Genomic DNA, 22,014 nt, shown 5'->3' on the forward strand with positions numbered 1-22,014 from the left:
CAGAGCGTTAACCGGGCGAAGTTTAGTCCTGAGGCTAACGTCTTTGTCTTTAGTAATAATGGCCTACTTGTTTGTATGCGTACACGCGCGCCTGTACTCGTGCAGCGCCCAGTCTGCGCTTCGTAGCTATTACCGTGCTGAGCTTCATGCTTTACACTCAGAACTACAAATAGCTAGAACAATAACTATTGCGGCTATGATTACACGCTTTCCGGTAGAAAAGGGTGCAGTTTGCACAAACTGCGTGCACACGTTGCCCCGATGTTAGGTTTCCAGTTAGGTCAAATTTCCTTTTCGAACGAAATCTGTCCTTGTCCACGTAGAAGCATAAATCGCGTCGGAGAACAAGCTCAGAGTAGTATAATTTGCAGTAAATTATGAACGGGCAACTGCAGTCGCAGCGGAGTAAGAAGCAGGACTCTGAGGACGAAAGACAATTTATTGGCACACGATAACAGTGTAATGAAAGATAGCAAAACTCTCGTGTATAGATGTGACATGTATATTACAGATGAGTTTAGGTGGGAACACACACGAACAAAATGAGCTCCGACTCAAAACTTATTTACACGATGGGACGTGGGCTGCTGCGCACGTTCTGCAGGTTCCTAGAGAGGCACCGCCTTGACGTTCACTCCTCTCTTGATCCGCAGCACCAGGGGGTTCATGTCTATCTCCGCAGGGTCCTGCGAGAGGAATCAATCAATCAATCAATCAATCAATCAATCAATCAATCAATCAATCAATCAATCAATCAATCAATCAATCAATCAATCAATCAATCAATCAATCAATCAATCAATGGATGAATGAATGAATGAATCAATCAATCAATCAACACTTCAAGAAGACGAAGCAGTCGGCATCAGAAGAAAGAGCTTTACTGAGCTTTCACAAAGCTTCTAAGCCCTTCGATGCTCAGCAGCGTATACTAAATATTTAGAGAAGCCCGTTGCATTAGTATTCAAGCAGATGTAATTTAGACATTTCGTCTAATTACGGGAGAAATTGGTCTTATATATGACACATGATGATGACGTGTCGTCAATGAAGAAGCCGTTTTCTGAAAGCCATATTAAAGATCAGCTGCTTTTAAATAGCTCTTAAATGCTACTGAGGATGCCCCGCCACGGTGGTCTAGTGGTTAGGGCGCTCGACTGCTGACCCGAAGGTCGCGGGATCGAATCCCGGCCGCGGCGGCTGCACTTTCGATGGAGGCGAAAATGTTTGAGGCCCGCGTACTTAGACTTAGGAGCACGTTAAAGAACCCCAGGTGGTCGAAATTTCCAGAGCCCTCCACTACGGCGTCTCTCATAATCATATGGTGGTTTTGGGACGTTAAACCCCAGATATTATTATTAAATGCTACTGAGGCGTGCTTCCCTTAAAAGTGGGCGACCCTGCACATTGCTTTAATTGCACGTCTAAGAAGTATCGAAATCCGCCCCGGTGGTTTAACCAGAATGTTTTAGCTGAACACGAAAGTCTGCTACACTCTTGCACGATAAAAGTCGAGGGTTCGTTTAATTGAGTAACGTCCCCTCTGATTTGCCAAGTGCTAATGACACGTATTCGTTTTTTTTCTTGTCATGTAATTCCGCCTATAACCGAATAAAGGCACACTCGTGAGTTTAAGTTTGCCACACGTTCTTAGTGCGAGATGTCTGACTTACCTTATCGCTGTTGGGCGTGGCCACGAGTCGGTACTTGCGCAGGATGTGGGCGAGCGTGAAGCGCAGCTCCATCTGCGCGAACCGCATGCCGATGCAGTTGCGGGGCCCAGCGCCGAACGGCTGGAAGGCGAGCGGGTTCTGGCCCTTGCGACGCTCGGGAAGGAACCTGCGCGGTGAAGAAGAATGGCGTCAGTCTGATATTTTAGCTGATGCCCGCACTTCGCAGTTTGTATTAAGGTTTACGTCACTAACTGATATGAAAACAAACACGAACGAGGGACAAGGAGGAAAATAGGGTGGGATAAGTCGAGCTACTGAGGGAGTCGTAACGCCTGCCTACTCGTCACGAAGAGCCCTTCACTGCGGCGTCTGTCACAGTCATATCGTGGCTTTGGGGCGTAAAACCCATACAATTAATGTTATTGTTATTATTGTTTACGACGAAGGGAACAGAGAGGGCTAGATTGTGTCCGACATTGGCGAACTATTTTACGGGTGGGTTTCGGTGCCGCCATATTGGGCTGTTAACTTTGCCATTTTGTATCGTTAATAACTGAACGAACAGCGCTACGGTAGACATAGGCGCATGGAAACGGTTGGTTTGGTGCATTCGACGTTTCAAGGCCTTCATAATTTCACGTCATGACATACAAAAATAAGAAAACGTACGTTTAACAACCCAAGATGGCGGCGCCCTTGTGTCGAAATAAATCGTCTGTACACGCGTACAGCTGTAGGTTTTAGGTAAACACTTTTGCGACGACACTGATTGCTAATAGTATAAATGATTAGGGGTAAAATATTATTTCTTTCCCAGATAACACAATTTTCGCAATGCTAAGAAACATGAACGTTAATTATAACACAGTTCCGCCAATTAACGCTTTAATACGTGAATTCTGTACCGATGGTACGTTTTAATCGGGCAGTTGAAGTTGGCTGGTATACTGAAAGCGTGACATTTTTCTACAAAATGCCCCTCGCACCCATTTAGTGGAAATACAGCATCAGTTTCAGCAACACTCTTCCTGCTTTATTTTCCAAGCGAGCAGTCTTACATCAGGATGCGTCACGCGCTTTGTGGCCTGGCTAGCTAGCTTCCACGACGTATGCGTGTCACGTGTTAAGCTGACTACCAATGGGAGTGAGGTGACGTCACCTGTCCGGGTCGAACGTGTTTGGTTTCTCCCAGCTGCTGGGGTCACGGTGGATGTACTCGGTGGCGGCCATCACTGCCGTGCCGGCTGGAATCTTCAGCTTGCCGTACTGCTTGTCCACCACGGCCTCCCTCGTCACAAAACTGCATGCGCGTAGGAGGTAGGTTACTACGCGCCCATGTATTATTACACCATTCAAGCGCACTTTAAAGAACACGCAATAAGGCAAAATATCGCACGAAAAAAAAAGCAGCAAAACTTTTACTACACTGTCAAGGAACAGCTGAGAAGCTTTTCTATACTGACGTAAATCTGAAAACTAACACAGGTTATGGAGCTTGACTACGTAACCGGAGTGAACCGAAGGTCGAGGGACGGAATATGGCATTTCGATGCAGGCAAAATGCTGGAAGCCCATGTGTTCTGATTCAGAAGCCCACGTGATCGAAAGAACCCCAGGTGGTCGAAATATCCGGAGCTCTCCCCTACATAGGGCGTCCATCATAATCATATCGTAATTCTGGGACGTAGAGCCTCCAGCAATTATTGTTATCAAAAACTGAAACACAAAACGACTAATGTATAAAAGAGTTGAAAGAAAGGGACACTATGAGACGTGAGAGCAAGGTAACCATACAATGTGATTACCTATAGAATTTTCGGGGGAGAGAAACTGAGCAATTGAGTATAGTATTAAAGACGGAGGATTTATTTCTCGATTTTTGGTATCTAACGACATTTAATGCACCAACTACTGCGGCGACATGCCCTCACAGCAAAGGCGGAATGCTGCCTAGTAGAGCTTGCGGCACTCGATATTGTATAATTTCTAAAACGTTTTGGACAAAGTATAGTGCCACGAATTACCCTAAAGAGGGAACAAAATTTCTGGCTTGATGCGTCTTTGACTTAAGATGTGCAAGTTGGCGTACGCTTGAAAGGTCTCAGCTAGCGCCGTGCTACGGCAAAAACGCTATTTGGGGAAAAAGTACCTTCTGGACGCGTTCAACCAGAACGGAATTTTATACGTAGGTTTCGCTTCCCTATGAAATTTGGAAACACGATTCCCTGTAAAGAACCTATTTTAGATGCAAAGTATCTCTTGCTCGGGAGTATGTAACGCGGCGTGGTAGTCCGCACTCACACTACGCATTCGCGACTCTCCTCCTTCCCTCTCTCCAACAGCTGCGCGTTACTCTCTCCACTTCTCTACCAGCACCTGCTCGCGCTTCTCCTGCGTTCTCGCTTCTGCTCTCACGGCCCATACGCTACTCTCCTCCTCTAGTCTCTTCTCCTTCAAGTGGCAAAGCGCTGTGCGCGTTCAGTCCAGCGCTTGCCTCGGTTGGCTCCTCTGAAATGCGGGCTCGACATGCCGAAATTCTCTCCTGCGCAGCGCCGCGATGAGGGCCAGCGCATGCGCGTCCCCTCCTCCTCTCTCTCCTCTCCTACGCTGCCTCTCTCGCGCACCTGTCGACGTTCCCCGCACGCCCTGCGAGAATTAACGGCCAGGCTAGAGGGAAGACACGACGCGCGTAGTGTTCCTCTTCGCGTTCCACGACGCGAGGTCGGTAGCATGCCCAGCGGACGCCAACGGAACGCGATCGTGCAAGTGCTCCGGCTTCGCATTGCGTCATGGTCCCCTTTGGCGGTAGATGGTGTAATTTTTTTTGAATGCGGTATTCCTAGGCTAAATATCTACGCGCCGTGCACGAATACAAAATTTGGCTGTGCTGTGCACAGCTCTGCAGTCTGATTTATCCGCGGAGTCAGAATACTAGATTATTCACCAAGCCCAAGGGGATGGAGGCCTCCTGGATAGTCACGACGCGCGCCTTACGTATTCGACGCGCAAAGACCATCGAGAACTCACGCGAATACGGGCGGGTAGAGGCGCATAGTCTCCTGGATGACGCAGTTGAGGTAGGTCAGCTTCTGGATCGTGTTGTAGCTGATCTCCTCCTGTTCATGGCAAATAAGAAGAGATTGAGGAAGCAACAATGTGAGGACAGCATGTGGGTACATTCTACAACACTAACTAACTAACTAACTAACTAACTAACTAACTAACTAACTAACTAACTAACTAACTAACTAACTAACTAACTAACTAACTAACTAACTAACTAACTAACTAACTAACTAACTAACTAACTAACTAACTAACTAGCTAACTAACTAACTAACTAACTAACTAACTAACTAACTAACTAACTAACTAACTAACTAACTAACTAACTAACTAACTAACTAACTAACTATATGAGTAGGTCACACAGATCCTACGCACTATGAGAATATTATTGAAGGTTCTGCAGTCTCTCACAAGGTGGCGCTACACGTCTGCGTAAAGCAGAGCCGTCGATGGGGAGAGTCTGGCGAATGGGCGGGGCAGTGACGTCGCTGCGCGGCGATGACGCTGTTCACGTCACCGCCACGCCTCCGCTCCGGCGGCGTCCGCCATATATAGTCTTTCCGCGCGACGGGCGCACGGCTGAGGCTATGTACGCGCTGTTCATTCGTGAAATCTAGCGCTCCTAAACAAATTGCGAAAGCGAAATTGTTCAAGAACATTGTTATACAAATTTAATGAAGAATATGGAGTGGATTAGACGTGTCCAAGTTATCGTGAAACTGAGTTGTGCACGCCGACTCGAGTCCACGACGTTCTACGATACGCGCTGCGCTTTTAGAGCGCAGCTCTTAGGCGTCTGTTTCTGCGTTGTTCGGCATCGCCGTTGGCGTAGTCGGCGTAGCCGATAGAGCGAACGAGGACGAAAGACAGCGAACGTGGATTCTGTCGATATCGCGAGCCACTGGCCTCTAACATCGCTTTCTTCCTCCTTCATGCGTGCTCGCCCTTCGGTCGGAGCTCGTGCGCATGCAGGGCTGGTGGGTGCGCTGCTACATTCTCGCTTTTCGTGACGGGGATGTCGATGACGCCTGCATGCACAGAGTGGCGTGCGTAGCGCTCGAGCACTGGCAGTTTCTGTGGCAATATGCAACGAATGTTCCAATGCGGGTAGCCAGAAATTCAAACACAGTTCGCGTTGCCTCAACACAAAGCTGCGTTCAGACTTCGCATGAGGGAGTATCGTGATCATCGGTGACTTTTCGAGCTATGAAGACCTGTGGGTTTGCGTCTATCTTGTTTTTTTTTTTAATGCGAAGCTTTTCTTAGCGAACTTCTGCGACTTTGAGCGTATCTATCTGTCTATCTACCTATCTAGCCGCCTACGAATTTGTGCTCTCCTGGCCGTTTCGTTCATGGGGTGTATACCAAAATTGGTATGGCATAGTGTGACTGTATGGCAAATAGATATGACTGGTCATAACATGAAAATCATGACACGCATGTCATGTGCAGCATGATTTACATGCCATAGTCTTGGTGCTCTTGTGGCCGTTTCGTTAATTTGATATATACCAAAATTGGTATGGCTTGACAAGAGTATAGGGCGAACATAAATAACAAGAGTTATTATGAGAATCATGACACGCGTGTCATGTACAGCATGACTTACGTGCCACGCTGATGGTGCGCTGGCGGACGTTTCGCTAGCTTGATATACACCAAAATTGGTATTGCGCGACATGACTGTGTGACGAACATAAATAACGGGAGTTAATGCGAAATTCATGACGCGCGTGTCACGTACAGCATGACTTACGTGCCCCGCTCATGGAGCGCTGGCGGCCGTTTCGCTTGCTTGATATACTCCAAAATTGGCAGTGCGCGACATGACTGTGTGACGAACATAAATAACGGGAGTTAATGTGAATATCATGACACGCGTATCATGTACAGCATGACTTACGTGCCACGCTCATGGTGCGATGGCGGCCGTTCCGCCAGATTGATATACACCAAAATTGGTATTGCGTGATGTGACTCTGTGACGAGAATATATAACAGGTGTGATTTTTGGAAAATGTCACGTGACAAGTGTTACGTGAGAATCATTGGATACCACGCCGGAAAAGTCTGTGCACGTGTTCTGGCAACAAAGCAGAAGATAAAAAAGAGGACGAATTGCGTGCCGGTTCATGATGATGACAATTTTTATTCGCCACTAACGGGGATTCTCCAAGCTTAAACAGCTCTGCTTTTAAAAGAAACAGAGATACCAGCGCACGTAATTGTATTAAGGCCACAAAAGCGCAAAAGCGGGCGTACACAAGCGGCTTGGGGATCGCGAGCCCTAAAATTCCCTCTTAGAGAATTTTAGTGCCAGGACCCCAAAGTGTCTTGCGTACGTAAGCCCCTTACGTTCCTTTGTATAGTCCATGGGTGCGGCTTAGAGTACAAGGGAACGTAAGAGGGTGAATAAGGAAGCAACTTGGAGTCCTCGGCACTAAAACTCTCTAATAAGAGAGGGAAAAAAAACTCACAGGGTGCCTTATGAATTCGCCTAAGACCACACGAATTTTATTATCTGGGGTTTAACGTCCCAAAACAAGACCACACGAAGGCGAAAGCCGTCTTCCTTTTCTTCAGTATGTATTGTTCCTCACGCCCCCCCCCCCCCCCTCGAAAGCTTTGTGACCTAACATTGTTTTGCACTGCCTCCAAGATCAGAGGCACTGCAATCTTTCTACACCACATCTGGTCATGTGCTGACGTCATCGCGTGAAGTCACGTTATTCGACGTCATGATGACGTCACAATCTTTGGTCGTATGGTCACGTCATTACGTGATGATTTTTGACATCCCTCGTGTTGACGCCGCCGACGCGGGACGCCGACGCGGGACGCCGGCGGTCAATTTTCGCGTTTGCTGAGGCATCTAAGGTTTTCGTCAGAGCAGGTGCAGGGCCCCTAGTAGGCGCGTGTTAAATGAAAACAATACCTCGTTCGGCTAGTTTGATAGCGGACGTCCTGTTGGTTTGAAGGTAAACATTAGACAGAAGTCTGTCTGGTTGGGTAAGTAAACTGAGATAACTGATATTTATTCTCCAACCAAAGTTACGAAGACACGTAAAAACCCGACGTTTCGGAACCAGCTCGGTTCCTTCCTCAGGGGGGACTGCGGCGGCTTGGCAGCGGCCTCTTTAAGGCACTCTCGCGGCGGTTAACGACCCCACGCATTACCGAGGAGCGTAGCCCATGCGCATACACCGGGGGGAGAGTTCCGAGTGAACGGTTGATATTTTGAGTGGTCCTCTGTATATGCCACGACTCCAGTAGTAACCTCCTCCTCCACTTGGTTTCACTTTCGAGGATGGCGGTTCCGTTGAAGTCTATTCTGTGGTCAAATCGTCTCTGCGTGCTCGGCGACGGCGCTGCGTTCTTTGTTGAGTTTACGGACGTCGTTGACGTGTTGCCTAATCCGTTCGGGGAAGTTTTTGGTCTCGCCGATGTATGACGAGGGGCAGTCGGCACACGGTATTTTGTAAACGACGCCGGGCGCCCTGTCTTTTGTTGGTCGGTCTTTCGGGCGGGGAAGGAAGCGGCCCAGCGTGCATGAAGGCACGTGCGCGATGTGCACGCCTTCTTTCCTAAAAATCCGAGCCAACGCCTCGCTGGCTCCCTGGACGTATGGGACCGACACGCGTTTTGGAGAGCTGTTCGTCAATGCTGGCTGGGAGTCGCGTAACCTCTTTTTCTCTGCGCGGCGGGCGACGGATCGAATGAAATTTCTGGGATAACCGTTTTTTCTGAGGTCCGCAATTACGCGGGCCTCTTCTTTCCGGCGTTCCGTGTCAGTGGAACATATCTTTTTGGCTCTCTGAAGTAATGTGGACACAACGGAGGCCTTGTGGGTGGAGGGATGGGACGAATCGTATTGAAGGTACCGGCCGGTGTGCGTCGGCTTCCTGTAAACGGAGAACTCCAAGTCACTGCCCCTTCTTGCCACCTGGACGTCGAGAAAGGGGAGGGTGCGGTCGCGTTCACACTCGACCGTGAACTGTATGGCTGGGTGAACGGAATTTAGGTGCAGTCTGAAGTTTTCAATTTCAGATGTCTTCACGACACAAAAGCAATCGTCCACGTAGCGAAGAAAGAGCTTGGGTCGCGGCGAGAAGGAGCCAAGTGCTTCCCTTTCTATATGTTCCATGGTCAGGTTTGCCATTGTGACGGAGATGGAGGCTCCCATTGCGGTTCCACTGTTTTGCCTGAAGATTGTTCCTTTGTAGGAAAAATACGTGCTGGACAGGCAGAATTCCAGTAGGCGGCAGAGTTCGTCAACAGTGAGTGGGGTCCTTTGACTCAAGCCATCGTCACCCTCAAGAGCAGCACGGGCACAGGATACAGATAAGGGTACCGGCACATTGGTGAACAAAGATACGACGTCGAACGAGACCAGGCTCTCGTCTTCGTCGATGCTCACCTCTGATGCTAGCTGCACGAAATGGCTGGAGTCGCGGACATGAGTTGGGGTATTCCGGGTGAGAGGGGCGATGATTCGGTGCAGGAAGCTTGAAAGGGCTCGGCATGGAGAGGAAGTGAAGTCGACGATCGGTCGGAGGGGGGCGCCAGGCTTGTGAATTTTGGGTAGTCCGTAGAAACCCGGTGCGGAGCCGTTGCGGCAGATTAGACTTAGGTAGAGTGCTTTTAATTGTGGGTGGTGCTTGAAAATTTCGGAGAGTAGCTTGTTTAGCTGAGTCTGAGTTTGCTTCGTCGGATCCTTTTTTAGCTGCGTATATGCGTCACCCTCTAAAAGGGCCGAAATCTTCCGGTCATAGTCCCGGCTGTCCAACACCACCGTTGAGTTGCCCTTGTCAGCGGGGAGGATGACAATGCTCTGATCTTGTCGGAGTTCCCGAAGGGCTTTGCTCTCTTCTGCGGTCAAGTTCTTTTTCCCTTGTGACGGCAATTTCGAAAGGATTCCAATTGATTTTAGTCTAATTTCTTCTCTGGCGCTTGGCCTCACACTCTGGACGGCTTCCTCTACAGCCGCGACGACTTTCGATAAACGGGGCGTCGTTGACACGTTATACCCGTGTCCCTTTGCCAGAACAGAAGTTTCCCGATTAGTGAGTGGGCGGGATGACAAATTGGTGACAAACCTGGGATTTGGGTTGCCTTGGGGCGAACCCCGGTCCAACAGGTGAGAAAGTTTCCTATCCTGCGCGGTCCGATGCCTGTCTGCAGACGACGCCTGCCACGGAGTCCGCGAATGCGTCGATCGGAGGCATCAATCCAGGGATGCGGTGCTGAAGTTTACGCTTGGCGAAGAACAGGTCTAATTCCTTTTTCCGTAGAGAGGCGTTGATTTCGTGCAGGCGGGCGTTGACCAGCCGTTGTTCTGCTCTCATGACGATTTCCATACCTTCGGGGGTCGAGACAGGGCGTTTCAGGCGTAGGCTTTGAGGGACGACTTTCCTATCTTTGCAGGTGCGATTGAAGTCCAGATGAGTTTTGAAGACTGATATTCCCTCCTTGATGCGTATGTAGCGCTTGACTAGCTGCATGGTATCGCGGCCGAAGTCCTGGCTGATTGAATTGAAGGTAAACATTAGACAGAAGTCTGTCTGGTTGGGTAAGTAAACTGAGATAACTGATATTTATTCTCCAACCAAAGTTACGAAGACACGTAAAAACCCGACGTTTCGGAACCAGCTCGGTTCCTTCCTCAGGGGGGACTGCGGCGGCTTGGCAGCGGCCTCTTTAAGGCACTCTCGCGGCGGTTAACGACCCCACGCATTACCGAGGAGCGTAGCCCATGCGCATACACCGGGGGGAGAGTTCCGAGTGAACGGTTGATATTTTGAGTGGTCCTCTGTATATGCCACGACTCCAGTAGTAACCTCCTCCTCCACTTGGTTTCACTTTCGAGGATGGCGGTTCCGTTGAAGTCTATTCTGTGGTCAAACGTCTCTGCGTGCTCGGCGACGGCGCTGCGTTCTTTGTTGAGTTTACGGACGTCGTTGACGTGTTGCCTAATCCGTTCGGGGAAGTTTTTGGTCTCGCCGATGTATGACGAGGGGCAGTCGGCACACGGTATTTTGTAAACGACGCCGGGCGCCCTGTCTTTTGTTGGTCGGTCTTTCGGGCGGGGAAGGAAGCGGCCCAGCGTGCATGAAGGCACGTGCGCGATGTGCACGCCTTCTTTCCTAAAAATCCGAGCCAACGCCTCGCTGGCTCCCTGGACGTATGGGACCGACACGCGTTTTGGAGAGCTGTTCGTCAATGCTGGCTGGGAGTCGCGTAACCTCTTTTTCTCTGCGCGGCGGGCGACGGATCGAATGAAATTTCTGGGATAACCGTTTTTTCTGAGGTCCGCAATTACGCGGGCCTCTTCTTTCCGGCGTTCCGTGTCAGTGGAACATATCTTTTTGGCTCTCTGAAGTAATGTGGACACAACGGAGGCCTTGTGGGTGGAGGGATGGGACGAATCGTATTGAAGGTACCGGCCGGTGTGCGTCGGCTTCCTGTAAACGGAGAACTCCAAGTCACTGCCCCTTCTTGCCACCTGGACGTCGAGAAAGGGGAGGGTGCGGTCGCGTTCACACTCGACCGTGAACTGTATGGCTGGGTGAACGGAATTTAGGTGCAGTCTGAAGTTTTCAATTTCAGATGTCTTCACGACACAAAAGCAATCGTCCACGTAGCGAAGAAAGAGCTTGGGTCGCGGCGAGAAGGAGCCAAGTGCTTCCCTTTCTATATGTTCCATGGTCAGGTTTGCCATTGTGACGGAGATGGAGGCTCCCATTGCGGTTCCACTGTTTTGCCTGAAGATTGTTCCTTTGTAGGAAAAATACGTGCTGGACAGGCAGAATTCCAGTAGGCGGCAGAGTTCGTCAACAGTGAGTGGGGTCCTTTGACTCAAGCCATCGTCACCCTCAAGAGCAGCACGGGCACAGGATACAGATAAGGGTACCGGCACATTGGTGAACAAAGATACGACGTCGAACGAGACCAGGCTCTCGTCTTCGTCGATGCTCACCTCTGATGCTAGCTGCACGAAATGGCTGGAGTCGCGGACATGAGTTGGGGTATTCCGGGTGAGAGGGGCGATGATTCGGTGCAGGAAGCTTGAAAGGGCTCGGCATGGAGAGGAAGTGAAGTCGACGATCGGTCGGAGGGGAGCGCCAGGCTTGTGAATTTTTCCTACAAAGGAACAATCTTCAGGCAAAACAGTGGAACCGCAATGGGAGCCTCCATCTCCGTCACAATGGCAAACCTGACCATGGAACATATAGAAAGGGAAGCACTTGGCTCCTTCTCGCCGCGACCCAAGCTCTTTCTTCGCTACGTGGACGATTGCTTTTGTGTCGTGAAGACATCTGAAATTGAAAACTTCAGACTGCACCTAAATTCCGTTCACCCAGCCATACAGTTCACGGTCGAGTGTGAACGCGACCGCACCCTCCCCTTTCTCGACGTCCAGGTGGCAAGAAGGGGCAGTGACTTGGAGTTCTCCGTTTACAGGAAGCCGACGCACACCGGCCGGTACCTTCAATACGATTCGTCCCATCCCTCCACCCACAAGGCCTCCGTTGTGTCCACATTACTTCAGAGAGCCAAAAAGATATGTTCCACTGACACGGAACGCCGGAAAGAAGAGGCCCGCGTAATTGCGGACCTCAGAAAAAACGGTTATCCCAGAAATTTCATTCGATCCGTCGCCCGCCGCGCAGAGAAAAAGAGGTTACGCGACTCCCAGCCAGCATTGACGAACAGCTCTCCAAAACGCGTGTCGGTCCCATACGTCCAGGGAGCCAGCGAGGCGTTGGCTCGGATTTTTAGGAAAGAAGGCGTGCACATCGCGCACGTGCCTTCATGCACGCTGGGCCGCTTCCTTCCCCGCCCGAAAGACCGACCAACAAAAGACAGGGCGCCCGGCGTCGTTTACAAAATACCGTGTGCCGACTGCCCCTCGTCATACATCGGCGAGACCAAAAACTTCCCCGAACGGATTAGGCAACACGTCAACGACGTCCGTAAACTCAACAAAGAACGCAGCGCCGTCGCCGAGCACGCAGAGACATTTGACCACAGAATAGACTTCAACGGAACCGCCATCCTCGAAAGTGAAACCAAGTGGAGGAGGAGGTTACTACTGGAGTCGTGGCATATACAGAGGACCACTCAAAATATCAACCGTTCACTCGGAACTCTCCCCCCGGTGTATGCGCATGGGCTACGCTCCTCGGTAATGCGTGGGGTCGTTAACCGCCGCGAGAGTGCCTTAAAGAGGCCGCTGCCAAGCCGCCGCAGTCCCCCCTGAGGAAGGAACCGAGCTGGTTCCGAAACGTCGGGTTTTTACGTGTCTTCGTAACTTTGGTTGGAGAATAAATATCAGTTATCTCAGTCCTGTTGGTTTACTTTACAAAATCATTTTTCTGCTCAACTTCTTTGCGCTTTATACTCCCTAATCACGAAATTTCATCGAGCACATAAGGGCCCCTTGCTATAGTGGAAGAGCTTCCTGCACGAGCACAAACATCGTGCACTATACGTGCATGACTAAAAAGCGCAAGGCGCATTCGCTTAGCAGAGAGGCGCAGATTAATTTACATGCGCGAATTAAACGTGAAAGTGGTAGCAAGTACACAAGCGGCAACACAGCGGTAAATGACACCATAGGCTGACAGCCACAGAAACGCAGACCACATAACGTACAACACATGCCAGGTAACCGCCGCAGCTAACGCGCGGCGGCACTAACCTGCGATATCGAAATGAATCTTCCCCTCACAACGTCACGGTAACATCCCAAGCTCGTGCTCAGAACGCGCGATATATTATGTAAACGCGAAACATTACGCTTGACACTTATAGCGTAAGAGTATACGTTGTTGGGCTAGTTGGTTCATAATCTTCAAAATTCTACCGGTATCTCGGTCGATAATTTTATGAACTTACTAGAGTACTATCTATCCTCAACTTATGTTGCTTCTGACAGCGAGACGTTCATCCAGCGAAAGGGAATTTGTATTGGTTCATGTGTTGCCCCAGTGCTCTGCAATATTTTTTTAGCTGCTATTGACCGCGTCTTGAATAACCTATTGGACAGCGAGAAAGTTCTACGAATATTTAGATATGTAGACGACTTTCTCGTGATTTTAAGCACTAATCCCTTCCAGACGAATACTAGTGCTGTTGATGATATTTTAAACCTGTTTAGACGACATGGGAAGGGCTTAACCTTCACCCATGAACTTCCTAACAATGACACCTTGCAATTTTTAGATCTTAATATGCTTTTAAGGGGGCAGCATATTTGCTGGAAGTACTCTCCGCGAGCCCAAAAAGAGCTTTTACCCTTTGATTCTGCTCATAGTAAGGTTGTAAAACGAGCTATTGCCTCACAATGCCTTGAATCGGTGCTGGCAAAGTCCTGCGTTCACTTGGCTCAGGATAGTTTTAATAGCCAGATTGAGCGCCTACAGGCGGCTGGGTTCCCCTGCTCGAACTTGACTGCTGTGTCCGAAACCCTCCTTCAGAAACTGAAGGGGAAGAAGAGGCCTGGCTCTGCTCGTGCAGAAAAAAGGCCGGAAGTGGTGCCGTATGTGCACAAAGTGGCACACAATTTAAAAAATGTGGCAAATAGGTACAATGTACCTATAGTTTTTTCAGCGCCGCATAAACTGGCTGGGCTATGCCCTCGCATTTCGGGACCACTTAAAAAACCGACGTGCGGAAAAAAGCACGTCCGGCCCTACGTCACATGCGCCGTAGGCGTCGTGTACGAAATCCCACTCACTTGTGGCAAGGTTTATATCGGACAAACTGGTCGTTGCGTCAACGATCGAGCACGGGAACACGAGCGCTCTGTTAAGAATAATTTGACTTTTCATCTGCCTACGCATTGTAGGACCTGTGCCTGTGAGCCAGTGCTGTCTAGCATTCGAATTCTGGGCAGAAGTGGGAATGCGCTGGCCAGAGAACTAATGGAGGCTTATCATATTAAAAAGAAAGACCGTGAATGTATCAGTGACACTTCTGTTGTTCTGCGCAGTAAGGAAAGACTGTTCTTAGACACTTGGTTGTAATGCGAATATGTTTTGGTATCCCGGTCCTGATTAGCATGTCGACTGTCATGTGCATTGCGCCTGCGCGCGCCACTCGGCTGTGTATTAGAGCACTGCACGGGCTCGGGCCTACCCGAAAACCCGGGCCCGGCCCGGCCCGTGGGCCGGGCCGGGCCGGGTAAAGTAGCTTTCACGGCGGGCCCGGGCCGGGCTCGGGCCTGAAGCTCCGGGCTTAGGGCCGGGCCCGGGTTTGAGGTGGCGGGCTCGGGTCGGGCCGGGCTTGGACTTTGCTCCGTTCTTAAAGGGTCACTAAAGTGAAGCACTGAATCGGTTTAGACCGATAAAGTGTACTCTGAGAACCCGAACGTCATTAATTTCACCGTTAATGCCTTTATTAATAAAGGAGAAAATCAAGGTCAAAGTTCCACTTTGAAATTTCACGCTGAAATCTCCGCACGTGATGTCATGGATTTTAAAGTGTATTCGTCGTATTTTGGGGACCTTGGCTCAACGAAATTTCCAGAAACTTGGTATATCAATTCTGTTAAGGCCCCTCAGAGGTCAATGTACTTCATTTTTACCCACTATAAGCTACGTAGGGCCCAGTAGATGCCGTCAGAATCTATGACGTCGCGGCGTTTGGTGCGTGAATTTCAAGTTGGCGTCGTTACTTGCATTTTCCTGCGAGTTTTCTCTCTTACCAAGAGTCTTGTCGCGGCGAGCGTGGTGCTTTTGGATTGGTAAAAGAGTAATTTACTGACAATAGAAAAATTGTTTTGTGCATACATATAAGCCCCACATTTTATCTCGAAAAAATGCTTTTTCTATGTGGGGTAAGCTCTTTGGAGAAGTTTTATGAGGGATAAGTACTGAACTGGTTTTTCTTCTTCCATATCAGCTACTTGATTTATCTGAAACGGGCGAGCTAAAGGTAAATAGACCAGTCGCTTATATGTAACGTCTCGCTATTCCGTGCTTTATTTGCTTTCGTTATTATTTTATTTCCCAAATGTTACTCTGTAATCGCAGTAATAAATGTAATATAATAAAATTATACTTATGAGATGTCATCGCAAGAGCGATCACAGAGCTACAAAGCGGGGAAACGTTCTTGAAAGTTAGAGCCCCCCTCTAAAACGAAAGGACTGCACGGAGTCTCTCTCCGTGCACATAGAATCCCTCTGCACATAGAATCCCTCTAAAGACACATTCTTTTTCTGTCACTCTGTGACGGCTCCCAGTGGTCATGTGGCGCGAGATGGACATGCACAACCTGCTTTTTGTGGCCACATTGTTAATGTCTGAGCTTTCGTCTTGTTCCGCCATATCAGGGGTCTCAAACTCACCTCAGCTAACGGGCCGCATTCACGAAAATTTACTCCCGCAAGGGCTAGGGCAATGACGAAGGTAGGAGCGTGGGACGGGGAACAGGTTTTAAAGCTACCGTCATTTCACAGCAGACCTTTCGCATATCTCATATACGGGATCATTTCTGACGGGGATTTGACGGCAGGAGTCCCACAACATATCGATGCCAATTGTTGCAAAATAGTGCGGAACGGAGCAGCTTGGAGCGTGCCAGGCTCTATCGAAGAAGAGGAAACCGAGGGACATCGAGGGCACGTGCACGTGGCCGGCGCAGCAGTTCGCCTTTAGTATTGACGGACTTCTCTCTTTCACGTCTGGGGAACCAGTAATTTCGTATCACCCATAATGACTAAAATCTGGACGCCGATTCTGAAATATAGGTCTTGTTTCACGGTTATGTATCAACACACTGTGACCGTAGGGGGCGCCTCACGAAAAATATCGTTTCGATCTGTGATGCCTGTGTATCTCAAGAACATAGTTATGAAGAAAAAAAATGGGATCAAGGCAGTCATGTGCGGGCGGCGGGCCGCTAGCGAGAGGTCCGCGAGCCGCGTGTTTGAGGCCCTGTATAGTGCGCTATGATAGTGCGAGAGCTACATGATACTGCCGCAACAGCGTTGGAATGTGCAGTGTTACGATCGCGCTACGACCCACCACCGTAAAGGCTCCCGCAGGCTGGACCCCGAGCACGACTACCTGGGCAAGTGCCTAAGAACCGAGCTGCATTAAGGGGCAGAACGCGCGACCCCTGTGCAGTGCGCTCTTCCTTGCTGGCGTCCCTCTCAGAGACACTGGACGCATTCCTCGGAGACGCCGGACGCGTCCGAACAGCAGAGCTGCGCCCTCCTCCTCTTAGCGTCTGAGGGCTTATAAAAGGCCGGCGCATCGAGCATCGTGAGCTGCTTCTTCCACAAGCGTTGTGTGTGTTTTGTCCTCGTCATGTATTAAACGTCTTTTTTCGTTGGCTACCTTTTGCCTTGCCACTGCCTGGATCTTCCCAGCCCAGTCCTTTGGCCCTCGTGTCATGCTACCGACGAGACCCTGGTGCATCTCGTAACAACTGGATGGCAGAGGTGGGATTGCAGTGGACCTTGCAACTTGTGCCAACTGAACCGTGGACATCGCACCGAAGCCCGTGACTGCAGTCAAGTGAGTGTCGGACTTTTCCCTCTTGAAGATGTGCCAGGCTTTTAAGAATAGCTTTGAAGGTTGAAGCTGGCAGGCTGTCTTTATCAGTACTGAGTCCCTTTGCGTTATCGCACTTGGCGGTAGCTGATAAAGAAAAGATAGGGAGAAAGGTTCAGTGTCTGAGCTGGTCATGGATCTCAATTCTCTACGCAAGCCTGAATTGTTGTTGCTATGCGCAGAATTGGGAGTGGAAGCGGGAAACGCCATGCGGAAGCCGCAAATCATTCAGGCTTTGCTTGCCTTGGAAGCAGACGACAGCGAGCTTCTAGAATGTTGGGAAATTGTCAAAGAGCGCCAGGCAAACGAAGAGAAGAGCCGGGCTGATGAGAAAGAGCGTCAGGCAAACGATGAAAAGAGGCGTGCTGATGAGAAAGAGAGACTATTGCTTGAGCTCGAATTAAAGCGTTTAGAGCTGGAACTGCAGAACGCGAAGGCGGCTAGCGTCGAAGCGCACCTGCCAGTCGCAGAAGCGCGAGAAAATTTTAGTATGAAGGATTTACTGCAGCCTTTCCAAGTAGGAGAGGACATCGGAATGTTTCTCGTGAACTTTGAACGGACTTGCCAAAGAATGAAGTTCTCTAAGGGGTCATGGCCACAGCGCCTGTTAACCGTTTTGCCGTGCCAGGTAGCGGACGCTATGGGGAGACTTAGCGCAGAGCAGTATGAGGACTACGATACTGTAAAATCCAGCCTTCTTAAGAAATACCGCCTGTCTCCAGAAGCGTTTCGGCAGCGCTTTCGAAAAGCCACCAAGTTGAAAAACGAGTCGTACGTTGAGTTCGGATACAACTTAAAGCTCAACTTCGTTGAATGGCTAAGAAGCGCGGAAGTTTACGGAGACATGGCGAAGGTTGTCGAGTGCCTGTGCCTAGAGCAGTTTTACAACACAATTCCTGACCGAATGCGTTTATGGATCCTCGACAGGCCCGACGTGACCACAGTTGAAAAAGCGGCCGAGCTCGCGGAGGAATACGCGTCGCGTCATGCATCGCAGCAAAGTGAAGGGCGGACGCTCGACGCGTTTCCGAAGCAAGGTGCGGAGAATGGATCCCCAAAGCTTTTCAGACGCAACGGTAACGCGAAAGGCCCAGATCCAGAGAAGGAAATTGAGCAGACGTTGCCTGAAGCTACATTTAAAGACAAGAAGAACAAGCCGTTTGAAGCGCAGAAGCCGATAACATGCTATAAGTGCCTTCAACCGGGGCACCTTGCCTCAGGTTGCCGAAATCAGAGTCTTGTATTCTCGTATGTCAGTGCCGACGATGAGAACTTAGAGCTACTTAAGCCGTTCATGAAAGAGTGCACGGTGAACGGAAAGCGCTGCAGGGTACTTAGAGATTCCGCAGCCACCATGGATGTCGTTCATCCATCTTATGTCAGCGCCAAGGACTTCACTGGCGAGTGTGCATGGATACGACAGGTGGTGCAGGAGCACAGCGTTTGTCTTCCACTGGCGCGCGTCCGTATCGAGGGGCTCTTTGGAACGTTTACTACTGAAGCTGCGGTTTCGGCCAGACTCCCGCCACAGTATTCCTACTTATTTTCGAATAAATCAGAAATGTTTCTGAGGAAAATGGGAACTTGTTTTGAACAGGGGGAGGTTTGCCCGCTTACCCGCTCAAAAGCACGAAATCTTTCTAGGCAGCCGGACTATGATCCGCCTGCCTTGATAGACGCATGCGAGGCGCCACAGCCGAACGCGGATGGCCCAACTCCAGAAAGCGTTGCCGATCTAGACGCTAGAACCGTTGCTAGAACAGATGCCGCGTTTCCGGAGGCGCAAGGGCAAGCTACCATGGAAAAATGTGGCTGTCCCAAAGAGCAATGGCATTTTGTTCCGGCAATATCGAGAAAGGCGAGACGTCGTCTACGGCGAAAAAAAAAAAAAGAAAAATGAGCGGTAATGCAGAGGGCTTAAGTGCCTGCTTCGAATAACAACAAGTGTGCCTGAATGTATTGCAAGCTCGCGTCTGCAGTGTTTTGCAAAATGTAATTATTTGTTTAAAAAATGTATTCCTTTCACTTTGAGAATTGAGGTACTGGCTAATGCGTTGGGCATTGGATTTTTGTTCCTGTCGCCTGCCAACATTATTGATTGTTTTAAACTGAGCCTGGTAGGTCTTTGGGTGAATTGTCTGGCGCTTGCGGGTTGCTTTCACCGAGGTACTTCTAGTGAAGCCACCATCAAGATCGCACTTCTGAATACGTACAACAAGGCCAGAACTGTTTTGAGTTTTCACAACCGACGCACCAAAAGGAAGCCATCCATACAGCGGTGTGTGTAATGGGTGTTGCTGTGTGTCCTTATCGCGGTGCACTTTCCAGGACGACAATTGTGCCGCGAACGACAGCGAGTCCAAGCGTCGCCAGCAACGCGCACTTCAGATTTCCGCAAAGTATCCCTCTGGACAGTGGTTGCTGACCCTTGTCCATCGGGACAACGATACCCCGGCGGAGAAGCTGTTACGATCGCGCTACGACCCACCACCGTAAAGGCTCCCGCAGGCTGGACCCCGAGCACGACTACCTGGGCAAGTGCCTAAGAACCGAGCTGCATTAAGGTGCAGAACGCGCGACCCCTGTGCAGTGCGCTCTTCCTTGCTGGCGTCCCTCTCAGAGACACTGGACGCATTCCTCGGAGACGCCGGACGCGTCCGAACAGCAGAGCTGCGCCCTCCTCCTCTTAGCGTCTGAGGGCTTATAAAAGGCCGGCGCATCGAGCATCGTGAGCTGCTTCTTCCACAAGCGTTGTGTGTGTTTTGTCCTCGTCATGTATTAAACGTCTTTTTTCGTTGGCTACCTTTTGCCTTGCCACTGCCTGGATCTTCCCAGCCCAGTCCTTTGGCCCTCGTGTCATGCTACCGACGAGACCCTGGTGCATCTCGTAACAGCAGGAACAGAATAGATCCAATAAACAAGGCGTGGGGTGAAGTATATTCGCTTGACAGAATATCTGGCTTGAAAAAGGACAATGACAGATTTCGTGCTGGGTGATGTCCGTTTACCTCGAACCATATGCATCTAATGAGTTAGCTTCGAGAAGCTTAGTCGCGCCTTTATTACCAAACTCGAACGAACCCCGAAAATATATCGAAATCGCTTCGTCCACTTCCTGCCAGTCCTAACCGCGTAGTCCAATGGCCACCTTCTACCGGTACAACATCACTGGGAAGGCATAAGCCATTATAATATGAAAAAAAAACGAGCACGGTGCAAACCGTGCATAACATACACTGCTGAAAATTGCAAGAAGAAGCCCTCAAAGAGGAGGTTTATAGATGATAAATAGTTTTTTTCTTCCATTCGGCTGCTTATACGCATACACGTGGTGCACGCGGTTCCATACCTTTACCTAGATTAGTGTATTTGCAACAACGGTCCCAAATTTGGTTTTTTTTCCTTCTGTTTCTCTTGCTGTGGCAAGGCGCTACAATGGTGAAAACAGGTGGTACATATCGAGAAGGGTGCACGATTGGCTTTGTGGTTAGAGTGTGCTATAAATTTCAATAGTCTATAGAGTGCAATAAAAACAAAGTGAAGTGAGCGTTTTGTTCTCTGCCAAGCTAATCTAGAACACATGCTCTCGCGGTGCTCCGTGTTACGTGGCGGCGAAGTCATCACGCGGTCCAAATGGGAGGCTTCTATTACCAGCTCCGCGCTAGAACAGCTATATGGGCAGTCCAACGGGCCTGCGACGCAGCAGAGAGGCTTGGTCTTTCTGTTCCGATGTCGGAGCGGCCCGCAACGTGCTAGAGCGCGTTCCGATGGAACATAATAAAGTTTATCCATCCATCAATCCATCCTTTGTTGTTATTGCGCTCCCTATCGAAAGTGAACTCGTGCTGCAAATCACTTTCGTTGCTACAATGTCTGCTACAAAACGCCCTTCATGATCCCCAGTGTATTTGCAGAAAAAATGGGTACGGTATACAACTGCCGAACAAACAATCATTCTATCCAATATGTCCCCTCAACTGTTTGCACCGTGAGCCCCTTTTTACCAGAAATTACCGTATGGTAAAGTATAATTGTTAGCGAAACATGCGCCAACAAGGCGTAGATATTTGCCACTTCAAAAACCTTGCTGTCGATTCCATGTTCGGGCAACACCACCTAGATTACTCGGTCGGGCCTCAGTCGGGCCTGATCTGTGGTCGGGCCGGGCCGGGCCGGGTAGGCGAAATTTTTTCTCGGGTTCGGGCCGGGCACGGGTATCATTTTGAGTCACCGGGCCGGGTTCGGGCGGGTAAATTTGAACGAGTTCCGGGCCCGGGCCGGGCCCGGGCCGAGAATTACGGCCCGTGCAGTGCTCTACTGTGTATATATGTAGGAAGACGTTTCTGAATAAAGTTTAGTTGCGAGTAGCGCCTGTCCTGTACATCAGTGTTCCTTCTCAGTCCTTGTCCTTTTTCGCGCTAGCCAATTTTGAAGACTTATAGCGTGATCGCTGCAAAATTTCTATCTGCCCAAGCGATCGAAACGCGAACCATAAAACTCCTTTTTTTTCAGCGTGACAAGACTATTTTTAAAGTTTGTGCGCCTGAAACGGCCCCATTGCACAACAAATAATAAGTTTGTGTTAATGGTACACTGTTTATAATACAAGCAATATTCAAGCTAAGTACTCAAGTACGTATCTCGCATAGCACGGAGCAGTCGGTCGGGGTCCATTTGCTGCGTCTGATGTTTCTGATCCAAAGGCGTCG

The 22,014-nt window shown here is 49.8% G+C and overlaps 1 protein-coding gene across 1 annotated transcript in view; it reads right to left on the reverse strand.

Annotated features, from left to right (window-relative positions):
• Window positions 1-489: 489 nt before the first annotated feature.
• The window catches only part of LOC119383538 (thromboxane-A synthase), a 44,509-nt gene continuing 22,984 nt past the window's right edge, over window positions 490-22,014 (reverse strand). Inside the window, exons 11-14 of the mRNA XM_037651748.2 lie at window positions 4,701-4,789; window positions 2,833-2,973; window positions 1,674-1,839; window positions 490-686 (exon numbers count right to left, since the gene is read on the reverse strand). Of these exons, the coding sequence (XP_037507676.1) occupies window positions 609-686; window positions 1,674-1,839; window positions 2,833-2,973; window positions 4,701-4,789 (474 nt within the window). The 3' untranslated portion in view covers window positions 490-608. The remainder of the gene's footprint in view (window positions 687-1,673; window positions 1,840-2,832; window positions 2,974-4,700; window positions 4,790-22,014) is intronic.

This window comes from Rhipicephalus sanguineus, chromosome 2, assembly GCF_013339695.2.
Source record: "Rhipicephalus sanguineus isolate Rsan-2018 chromosome 2, BIME_Rsan_1.4, whole genome shotgun sequence".
In the NCBI taxonomy this organism is placed as follows: Eukaryota; Metazoa; Arthropoda; class Arachnida; order Ixodida; family Ixodidae; genus Rhipicephalus; species Rhipicephalus sanguineus.